The sequence below is a fragment of the Dendrobates tinctorius genome, unplaced genomic scaffold, assembly GCF_039654945.1.
Source record: "Dendrobates tinctorius isolate UK_male_01 unplaced genomic scaffold, ASM3965494v1 ptg000084l, whole genome shotgun sequence".
NCBI classification, from domain to species: Eukaryota; Metazoa; Chordata; class Amphibia; order Anura; family Dendrobatidae; genus Dendrobates; species Dendrobates tinctorius.
The window spans coordinates 21124398-21136433 of record NW_027361752.1 but is presented as its reverse complement, the minus strand read 5'-3'; the positions used below and the strand labels follow the sequence as shown (position 1 = coordinate 21136433).

The 12036-nt window shown below is 46.8% G+C and overlaps 1 protein-coding gene across 1 annotated transcript in view; it reads left to right on the top strand.

Moving 5' to 3' along the window:
* The window catches only part of LIPI (lipase I), a 106056-nt gene that overhangs the window by 30900 nt on the left and 63120 nt on the right, over positions 1-12036 (top strand). Inside the window, exon 2 of the mRNA XM_073584465.1 lies at positions 1503-1879. Within this exon, the coding sequence (XP_073440566.1) occupies positions 1503-1879 (377 nt within the window). The remainder of the gene's footprint in view (positions 1-1502; positions 1880-12036) is intronic.

Here is a 12036-nt window from a genome sequence, read left to right as displayed (position 1 = left end):
ATTACCTAGCAGCAGTGTACCACCTCTGCACAGTGGACCCCGGGCTGCAAACGCACCTACTATTATTTATAATTTGGTGTGTTCCGTCAGCCCTAACACCCCAAATCATCACTGATTGTGGCAACTTTACACTAGACCTCAAGCAGCTTGGATTGTGACCTCTCCACTCTTCCTCCAGACTCTGGGACCTTGATCTACAAATGAAATGCAAAATACATTTACTTTCATCTGAAAACAACACCTTGGACCACTGAGCAAGAATCCAGTTATTTTTCTCCTTGGCCCAGGTAAGACAGTTCTGGTGTTGTCTTTTGGTCATGGGTGCCTTGACACAAGGAATGCGACACCAGTAGCCCATGTCCTGGATACGTCTGTGTGTGGTGGCTCTTGAAGCAATGACTCCAGCAGCAGTCCACTCCTTGTGAATCACCCCAAAATTTTTGAATGGCCTTTTCTTAACAATCCTTTCAAGGCTGCGGTTATCCCGGTTGCTTGTGCACCTTTTTCTTACACACTTTTTCCTTCCACTCAACTTTCCATTAATATGCTAAGATACAGCACTCTGTGAACAGCCAGCTTCTTTAGCAGTAACCTTTTGCGGCTTACCCTCTTTGTGGAGTGTGTCAATGACTGCCTACTGGACATCTGTCAAGTCAGCAGTCTTCCCCATGATTGTGGAGCCTACTGACACAGACTAAGGGACCTTTATAAATGCTTAGGAAGTCTTTGCAGGTGTTTTTTGTTAATAATTCTATTTTACTGAGATAATGACTTTTGGGTTTTCATTGGCTGTAAGCCATAATCATCAACAATAACAGAAATAAACATTTGAAATAGATCACTCTGTATTGACTCTATTTAATATGAGCATAACTTTTTGTATTGAAGAACTGAAATAAATTAACTTTTTGATGATATTCTAATTTTGCGGGAAGCACCTGCATATGCATAAAGAAAAAACAAATATATTTATTTATTTTGACACTCCTCCATTCCTCTTCGGTTCCTCTTGCAGTTCTCCACCCTATCTATTCACACAGACTGTAAGTAAACTTCTCTTGCTTTGTCACCAATTGCCACGGGAGTGATTCTTGTCTCAGCTACTGCTACACATGACCTTCACCATTCTTTTATGACTTGAAATATTAAGAGATGAGTGATGCAAGATGACTGTCTCTGAAAAAAGGAAACACAATTTTATAATACTCTGTTAGGAGATGTTGATGCCATTATTGGTTATGAATCTGATGTAAATTGTACTCTTTAGAAGCATGTTGTGAACAGCTGTAAAGGGAGAAAAAGGGGGCCGCTATATATATATATATATATATATATATATACTGTGTGTATATATATATATATATATATATATGTATTTATATTACATGGATGACTGGTCCTGCCAAAATTGGTGGGTTCTGCCAGCTTTGCTCTGATGTGCATGGGAGTCTTATAAATATCTGATGCAGCCTTCTTATCCCTTTTCAATCTTGATTTTTCAGATACTGAAGAAACATGCCATGAATTCACAGACCTTGATATTCATGACGCCGTCATTGGGACTGATCTACATGTGCAATTGTTGTTATACACCAGAGACAATGCAAACTGTTCAGGAGACCTCAACAAGGAGAATACCACGGCATTCAACTATTTGAATGTTTCGAGAAAGACCATTTTTATTACCCATGGGTACAGGCCGACTGGGTCTCCTCCTGTGTGGTTGGATGACATTGTACAAAAGCTGCTCTCCATCGATGATTTCAATATAATCTTAGTTGACTGGAACCGAGGTGCCACAACACTGATCTATCACAATGCTGCTGGAAAATGCAGAAAAGTTGCCGATATAATGAAAAACCTCATTGATCAAATGTTGGTAAGAAAATGTGCTGCTTTATAGTGCTGACTAGAGTTGAGCGACTTTTGGTTTTTTAGGGTCGAGTTTCGTTTCGTGAAACCCGACTTTTCCAAAAGTCGGGTCGAGCAAGATCGTCCGATTATAGGGAAAAGTCGGGGTCGTCCCGAAACACGAAACCCAATGTAAGTCAATGGGGAATAAAAGTCGGCAGTGAGAGGAGGACAGGAAACACACCTACAGTGCCCATTTGAATGCCAAAAGCATCAATTCTTCTTACTTAAGCTTGTCAACCTTAATTAACTTCATAATACAAGTTACGCACTGAAAAATGGGGGTTATTTGGCTAAAGTTGTGGGGGGGGAGGGCTGGCTGCAGGTTTTCATGTGCCCTGGGCGAAAGAGCGCCCCTTTAACACATAATACCACAACTCATCATGCTCCGATACGGCAGAGAAATAGCGGTATAGTACAATGAAAAATACCTCAGTTTTTACATCTCATGACGAGGCCCATCTATTTCTCCATACAGAATCATTGGTCCCATATAATGTTTGAAACAGTATATGATGAGATCCACATAATGCTACAGTATATGTTGGTCCCCATGGATGAAGCTCCACTGTCTTATGGGCCCAAATAATGCTCCAAACATAATGGGCCCCATTTCTAATGCTCTAGTGTATAATGGGCCCTGTAAATGCTGCTCCAGTGTCTGATGTCCACCTTTGGAATGTTCCAGTGTATGGTGGGCCCCATCTATCATTCTCCAGAGTATAGTGCTCCCCAAAAATTGCTGTCCCAACATTGAAAACAATCAAATAAGTCTCCTCGCTAGGGAATTGCCAATAACTGGTGTGTCATGCCCTTACATGTCCGTGGCTGCATGTGCGCTACACTGAAAAGGCCAGCGTTTGTCGCTTACAGGTGCAGATAACCCGCTGAACAACGTTAGTGATGGGGATCACTGATTACAATTATTACCCGTGAACAATGATTTCCCAGTAAGTGCAGGTCAACCGCAGTTCCGGAATTAGGCCTAACCGTCATTCCTGAAAAAATGAAAAACTTACGTGTGCAAACCACAGGTGCTGTAGCTTGCTTAACAGCTCGCCAGCCGTTCTCACGCCCAGTATGGATTACACGTGATTGCACAAAGGTGAGAAAGGGTACCGTATCCCCAGATAACATGTATGGATAGCGTACACATTCAAAATATATGTCTATACATCAGGAGGCAGGCTCAGACGGTGTTAGGCCCAGTATGGATTGCACGTGATTGCACAAAGGTTAGAAAGGGTACTGTTTCCCCGGATAACATGTATGGATAGCGTACACATTCAAAATATATGTCTATACATCAGGAGGCAGGCTCAGACGGTGTTAGGCCCAGTATGGATTGCACGTGATTGCACAAAGGTTAGAAAGGGTACCGTATCCCCAGATAACATGTATGGATAGCGTACACATTCAAAATATATGTCTATACATCAGGAGGCAGGCTCAGACGGTGTTAGGCCCAGTATGGATTGCACGTGATTGCACAAAGGTTAGAAAGGGTACCGTTTCCCCGGATAACATGTATGGATAGCGTACACATTCAAAATATATGTCTATACATCAGGAGGCAGGCTCAGACGGTGTTAGGCCCAGTATGGATTGCACGTGATTGCACAAAGGTTAGAAAGGGTACCGTTTCCCCGGATAACATGTATGGATAGCGTACACATTCAAAATATATGTTTATACATCAGGAGGCAGGCTCAGATGGTGTTAGGCCCAGTATGGATTGCACAAGATTGCACAAAGGTTAGAAAGGGTACCGTATCCCCAGATAACATGTATGGATAGCGTACACATTCAAAATATATGTCTATACATCAGGAGGCAGGCTCAGACGGTGTTAGGCCCAGTATGGATTGCACGTGATTGCACAAAGGTTAGAAAGGGTACCGTATCCCCAGATAACATGTATGGATAGCGTACACATTCAAAATATATGTCTATACATCAGGAGGCAGGCTCAGACGGTGTTAGGCCCAGTATGGATTGCACGTGATTGCACAAAGGTTAGAAAGGGTACCGTATCCCCAGATAACATGTATGGATAGCGTACACATTCAAAATATATGTCTATACATCAGGAGGCAGGCTCAGACGGTGTTAGGCCCAGTATGGATTGCACGTGATTGCACAAAGGTTAGAAAGGGTTCCGTATCCCCGGATAACATGTATGGATAGCGTACACATTCAAAATATATGTCTATACATCAGGAGGCAGGCTCAGACGGTGTTAGGCCCAGTATGGATTGCACGTGATTGCACAAAGGTTAGAAAGGGTACCGTTTCCCCGGATAACATGTATGGATAGCGTACACATTCAAAATATATGTCTATACATCAGGAGGCAGGCTCAGACGGTGTTAGGCCCAGTATGGATTGCACGTGATTGCACAAAGGTTAGAAAGGGTACCGTATCCCCAGATAACATGTATGGATAGCGTACACATTCAAAATATATGTCTATACATCAGGAGGCAGGCTCAGACGGTGTTAGGCCCAGTATGGATTGCACGTGATTGCACAAAGGTTAGAAAGGATACCGTATCCCCAGATAACATGTATGGATAGCGTACACATTCAAAATATGTGTCTATACATCAGGAGGCAGGCTCAGACGGTGTTAGGCCCAGTATGGATTGCACGTGATTGCACATAGGTTAGAAAGGGTACCGTATCCCCAGATAACATGTATGGATAGCGTACACATTCAAAATATACACTCACTGGCCACTTTATTAGGTACACCATGCTAGTAACGGGTTGGACCCCCTTTTGCCTTCAGAACTGCCTCAATTCTTCGTGGCAGAGATTCAACAAGGTGCTGGAAGCATTCCTCAGAGATTTTGGACCATATTGACATGATGGCATCACACAGTTGGCGCAGATTTGTCGGCTGCACATCCCTGATGCGAATCTCCCGTTCCACCACATCCCAAAGATGCTCTATTGGATTGAGATCTGGTGACTGAGGAGGCCATTTGAGTACAGTGAACTCATTGTCATGTTCAAGAAACCAATCTGAGATGATTCGAGCTTTATGACATGGCGCATTATCCTGCTGAAAGTAGCCATCAGATGTTGGGTACATTGTGGTCATAAAGGGATGGACATGGTCAGCAACAATACTCAGGTAGGCTGTGGCGTTGCAACGATGCTCAATTGGTACCAAGGGGCCCAAAGAGTGCCAAGAAAAAATTCCCCACACCATGACACCACCACCACCAGCCTGAACCGTTGATACAAGGCTGGATGGATCCATGCTTTCATGTTGTTTACGCCAAATTCTGACCCTACCATCCGAATGTCGCAGCAGAAATCGAGACTCATCAGACCAGGCAACGTTTTTCCAATCTTCTACTGTCCAATTTCGATGAGCTTGTGCAAATTGTAGCCTCAGTTTCCTGTTCTTAGCTGAGAGGAGTGGTACCCAGTGTGGTCTTCTGCTGCTGTAGCCCATCTGCCTCAAAGTTCGACGCACTGTGCGTTCAGAGATGCTCTTCTGCCTACCTTGGTTGTAACGGGTGGCAATTTGAGTCACTGTTGCCTTTCTATCAGCTCGAACCAGTATGCCCATTCTCCTCTGACCTCTGGCATCAACAAGGCATTTCCGCCCACAGAACTGCCGCTCACTGGATTTTTTTTCTTTTTCGGACCATTCTCTGTAAACCCTAGAGATGGTTGTGCGTGAAAACCCCAGTAGATCAGCAGTTTCTGAAATACTCAGACCAGCCCTTCTGGCACCAACAATCATGCCACGTTCAAAGGCACTCAAATCACCTTTCTTCCCCATACTGATGCTCGGTTTGAACTGCAGGAGATTGTCTTGACCATGTCTACATGCCTAAATGCACTGAGTTGCCGCCATGTGATTGGCTGATTAGAAATTAAGTCTTAACACACAGTTGGACAGGTGTACCTAATAAAGTGGCCAGTGAGTGTATGTCTATACATCAGGAGGCAGGCTCAGACGGTGTCAAGCACAGTATGGATTTGACGGCCCAGACTACACAGCGGAGGAGCAGGGAGAGGTAAAGATTGCAAAAGCTGGGGCCCTGCCCAAGCAAGGGGGGCCCACTCGTGGGCGTCGGTACTGGCACTGGGCCCCTCATAGTACGGCGGTGTGTCTGACGGCGGGTGTGCACCACCACCGTCAGAGACACTTGATTGCACTATGAAGGACCCTGTGCCAGTGCCCGCGCCTAAGAGTCGGCCTACCCACCTGTCCAGGGCAACGGCACTCGCACGGTGTCGTGCGCTAGGTGGTGACCCCGGCCATGGGGGGGGCAGGCAGCACAGTTAGGGAGTTTTAGAAAGTGGCATATGTTGATGTTGGACATTCAGCTGATGCAAAAGGTGAAATAGGTCAAGTCCCAGGAAGAGGTGGACCAAAGCAAGCCATTTTTCTGTCACCCTATGTGTCATCAGGGGAAGGTGGGACAAAATCCTTGGAAACCCATGCGTGGTTCATTTTAATGAAGGTTAGATCATCCACATTTTGGGTTGACAGACGGGTCCTTTTTTCTGTCAGGATTGATCCAGCTGCACTGAAGACTCTTTCCGATAGCACACTTGCAGCTGGGCAAGCGAACTCCTGTAAGGCATATTGTGCCAATTCAGGCCAGGTGTCCAGTTTAGCGGCCCAATAGTCAAAGGGGAATGACCTGTGTGGGAGAACATCGATATGGGAGGAAAAGTAGTTTGTAACCATAGTTGACAACTGCTGTCTCCTGTCACTTTCCATCGATGCAGTATAACCAGTTGTGTGAGCGGTACTTGAAAAATCAGTCCACAACATTGTCATGAAACCCCTGTCTCCAACGCCACTTCTGCTGTGTGCACCACGAACACCTCTGCCAAGCTGCCCCCGGCCCGTACGGCTCGTGTGAGAACCATCACTGCTGCTGTGTGCTGGGAATGCCTCAAGCAACCGATTTACCAGAGTTGCTTGTTTATTAGCCAATATTAGGTCAAGGTTCTCCTGTGGCATGATGTTTTGTAATTTGCCTTTATAGCGTGGATCCAGGATGCTGGCCAACCAGTAGTCGTCATCGTTCATCATTTTGGCAATGCGTGGGTCCCTTTTTAGGATCTGCAAGGCATAATCTGACATGTGGGCCAATGTTCCCGGTGTCAATGATGCACTGCGAGTGCTGGTTGGAGGAGCACTTTCTGGCAAATCCACATCCCTCCAATCACGCACAAACCCTGTACCAGACCTTGCCACGCCAACATTTTCAGTTGCCCCACGAGATGCATCCTCCTCCCCTAAGTAATCATCCCCATCATCCTCCTCCTCCTCTTCTTCCTCCACCTCGTCCAGGAGAGGTCCCTGAGCAGACAATGGCTGAATGTCATCAAGGATTCCCTCCTCCTCTTCCTCCTCATCAACATTGGCTGCAGACGCCTGCTCCTTAAGGTGCGTCAAAGTTTGCATGAGCAGACGCATAAGTGGGATGCTCATGCTTAGGATGGCGTCGTCTGCGCTTACCAGCCGTGTGCATTCCTCAAAACACTGAAGGACTTTACAGAGGTCTTTCAGCTTCGACCACTGCACACCTGTCAACTCCATGTCTGCTCTCAAAGTGCCTGGCCGTGTATCCTCCCACAAATGCATTATGGCCTGCCTCTGCTCGCACAGCTGCTCCACCATGTGCAGGGTGGAGTTCCACCTTGTTGCAATGTTGATAATGAGGCGGTGGTTGGGAAGGTGGAGCAATCGCTGCAGCTTCTGCATACGAACGGAGTGTACAGGCGACCGGCGGATGTACGCGCACAGTCTTCGCACCTTCTGGAGCAGGGCTATTAACTCCGGATAATTTTTGAGGAAGCACTGCACCACCAGGTTCAAGGTGTGAGCCAAGCAAGGTATATGGCTGAGTTTTGAAAGGGCTATGGCTGCCACAAAATTACGGCCGTTATCACTAACTACCTTGCCTGCCTCAAGATGTACACTGCCCAGCCATGACTCAGTTTGTCGCTTCAAGTACTCGGCCAGCACCTCGGCGGTGTGTCTGTTGCCCAAACACATCATCTGCAACACAGCCTGCTGATGCTTTCCACTAGCTGCTCGATAGGGGGACACATCGTGTGCAACAGTGGCAGCTGCAGATGGAGTGCTCGTACGACTGCGCTCTGTGGACGAGCTTTCGCTTCTGGAGGAGGAGGAGGAGGAGGGTCGAACGCCTACAGCCAACTGTTTCCTATACCGTGGGCTAGGCAGCACTGTCCCACCACCGCTGTCCCATGTGGACCCTGCATCCACCACATTAACCCAGTGCACAGTGATGGACACGTAACGGCCCTGGCCATGCCGACTGGACCATGCATCAGTTGTGAGGTGCACCTTTCCGCTCACTGACTGCTTGAGTGCATGGACAATGCGGTCTTTCACATGATGGTGGAGGGCTGGGATGGCTTTGCGAGAGAAGAAGTGGCGACTGGGTAGGTCATAGCGTGGTACTGCATAGGCCATGAGTTCGCGGAAAGCTGTGCTTTCCACCAACCGAAAGGGCATCATCTCAAACGAGATTAGTTTGGCAATGTGGGCGTTCAAACCCAGTGTACGCGGATGAGAGACTGAGTACTTTCTTGACCTACTCATAGTGTCTGGGAGGGTGAGCTGGACTTGAGAGCTGCATATGGTGGAAGTAGCGGTGGACAGGGCGGACTGAGAGAGGGTTGATGATGGTGATGGAGTTGGTGTTCTTTCTGATTGCCTAGAATCAGTCTTTCGTTGATATAACAGTGGGATTCCCTGACTGCTGTGGCCTTGCAACGACACACCAACATTTGCTGCTGTGCTAACCGGTGGGCTTACAGTGGGGGAAACAATGTAGCGTTGCTGACCACCTTCGTTGTGATCAGTTGCACATGTGGCACTTGAGGTTTGGTGTTGTGTCCACGCTTGCAAGTGCATGCTGGTTAAATGTCTAAGCATGCAACTGATATTCAAATTTTTCAGATTTTTCCCTCGGCTAAAGGTCTTTGCACACTTCTTACAGATAACCTTGGCCTGATCATGAGGATTTTGGTCAAAAAAGTGCCACACTGCACTCTTCCTACTTTGGCAGACATTTTGCGGCCTAGCACGCTGTGATCTTTTGACCCTCTGGACAAGCTGTCCAGCAACTCTTTTGATGTTTGGAACCTGTCTTTGGAGTGCTCCGGGCCTGCCAGATAACAGCTGTTGCGATGTCGATGTCTGCTGTGGATGCTCCTCATCTGAGCTATTGGAAGCAGCACCCTCTTCCCCCAATGGATGCCAATCTGGGTCAACAACTGGGTCATCCATCACCTCCTCTTCTATGTCATGTGCACCTTCCTCTGTGTCACCGTGTAAGGTGGTATAGTGTGCGGGAAGGGGCACCTGAGTCTCATCAGGGTCAGAATCTGGCTCTGTACACTGCGAGGACAATGTAGTGCTCTGAGTGAATGTACCAGCAGAATCATCCATCAGTGGCTGTGCATCAGTGCACTCCATGTCAGATTCATCTTGGCCTGGGTAATTCACCATTTGACTTGATAATCCAGGCAAGGTATGTGAAAACATCTCCATGGAGTAATCATTAGTATGGCCTGCATCATCCTTCAATCTTGGTTGGGGTGAAGGACACAAGGAAAGGTGTGGTTCATGAATATGAGCCTCCAATGACGACTCAGTGCTTTTACTTTTTACAACTGAAGAAGAGGAGGCGATAGAGCTGGAGGCTGAGTCAGCAATGTAAGACAAAACTTTTTCCTGATGCTCTGGCTTTAAAAGCAGTTTGCCAACTCCTAGAAAACTAAGCGTTCGAGGCCTTATGTAGCCAGACGATGACGCAGGCTCAACACCTCCTGCATTCGGTCCTATTTTGCTCTTGCCACTACCATCAGATCCACCACCAACACCATCATTACCAGCTGCCAACCCCCGCCCAATTCCACGGCCTCTTCCACCAGCCTTCCTCATTTTTGGTAGAAATGTAGACAAAATCCAACAAACTATATAGTAATGTAAAACAAGGTACAAGGTGTCTATAGGACAGGGGAGATTTTGAATTTCTGCAGACACTTGTGGACACTGGACACTTTTGGATTGTGTGAGGCCCACTGATATCTGAGCGCTATGTCACAGGCTCGATGGCACAGCTGTGACAAAAGTGACTAGAGGATAAGGGAGATTTTGAATTTCTGCACACACTTGTGGACACTGGACACTTTTGGATTGTGTGAGACCCAATGAATATCTGAGCGCTATGTGACAGGCTCGATGGCACAGCTGTGACCAAAGTGACTAGAGGATAAGGGAGATTTTGAATTTCTGCACACACTTGTGGACACTGGACACTTTTGGATTGTGTGAGGCCCAATGAATATCTGAGCGCTATGTGACAGGATCGATGGCACAGCTGTGACCAAAGTGACTAGAGGATAAGGGAGATTTTGAATTTCTGCACACACTTGTGGACACTGGACACTTTTGGATTGTGTGAGGCCCAATCAATATCTGAGCGCTATGTGACAGGCTCGATGGCACAGCTGTGACCAAAGTGACTAGAGGATAAGGGAGATTTTGAATTTCTGCACACACTTGTGGACACTGGACACTTTTGGATTGTGTGAGACCCAATGAATATCTGAGCGCTATGTGACAGGCTCGATGGCACAGCTGTGACCAAAGTGACTAGAGGATAAGGGAGATTTTGAATTTCTGCACACACTTGTGGACACTGGACACTTTTGGATTGTGTGAGGCCCACTGATATCTGAGCGCTATGTCACAGGCTCGATGGCACAGCTGTGACAAAAGTGACGAGAGGATAAGGGAGATTTTGAATTTCTGCACACACTTGTGGACACTGGACACTTTTGGATTGTGTGAGACCCAATGAATATCTGAGCGCTATGTGACAGGCTCGATGGCACAGCTGTGACCAAAGTGACTAGAGGATAAGGGAGATTTTGAATTTCTGCACACACTTGTGGACACTGGACACTTTTGGATTGTGTGAGGCCCAATGAATATCTGAGTGCTATGTGACAGGCTCGATGGCACAGCTGTGACCAAAGTGACTAGAGGATAAGGGAGATTTTGAATTTCTGCACACACTTGTGGACACTGGACACTTTTGGATTATGTGAGACCCAATGAATATCTGAGCGCTATGTGACAGGCTCGATGGCACAGCTGTGACCAAAGTGACTAGAGGATAAGGGAGATTTTGAATTTCTGCACACACTTGTGGACACTGGACACTTTTGGATTGTGTGAGGCCCAATGAATATCTGAGCGCTATGTGACAGGCTCGATGGCACAGCTGTGACTAGAGGATAAGGGAGATTTTGAATTTCTGCACACACTTGTGGACACTGGACACTTTTGGATTGTGTGAGGCCCAATGAATATCTGAGCGCTATGTGACAGGCTCGATGGCACAGCTGTGACCAAAGTGACTAGAGGATAAGGGAGATTTTGAATTTCTGCAGACACTTGTGGACACTGGACACTTTTGGATTGTGTGAGGCCCACTGATATCTGAGCGCTATGTCACAGGCTCGATGGCACAGCTGTGACAAAAGTGATGAGAGGATAAGGGAGATTTTGAATTTCTGCACACACTTGTGGACACTAGACACTTTTGGATTGTGTGAGACCCAATGAATATCTGAGCGCTATGTGACAGGCTCGATGGCACAGCTGTGACAAAAGTGACTAGAGGATAAGGGAGATTTTGAATTTCTGCACACACTTGTGGACACTGGACACTTTTGGATTGTGTGAGGCCCAATGAATATCTGAGCGCTATGTGACAGGCTCGATGGCACAGCTGTGACCAAAGTGACTAGAGGATAAGGGAGATTTTGAATTTCTGCACACACTTGTGGACACTGGACACTTTTGGATTGTGTGAGGCCCAATGAATATCTGAGCGCTATGTGACAGGCTCGATGGCACAGCTGTGACCAAAGTGACTAGAGGATAAGGGAGATTTTGAATTTCTGCACACACTTGTGGACACTGGACACTTTTGGATTGTGTGAGGCCCAATGAATATCTGAGCGCTATGTGACAGGCTCGATGGCACAGCTGTGACCAAAGTGACTAGAGGATAAGGGAGATTTTGAATTTCTGCACAC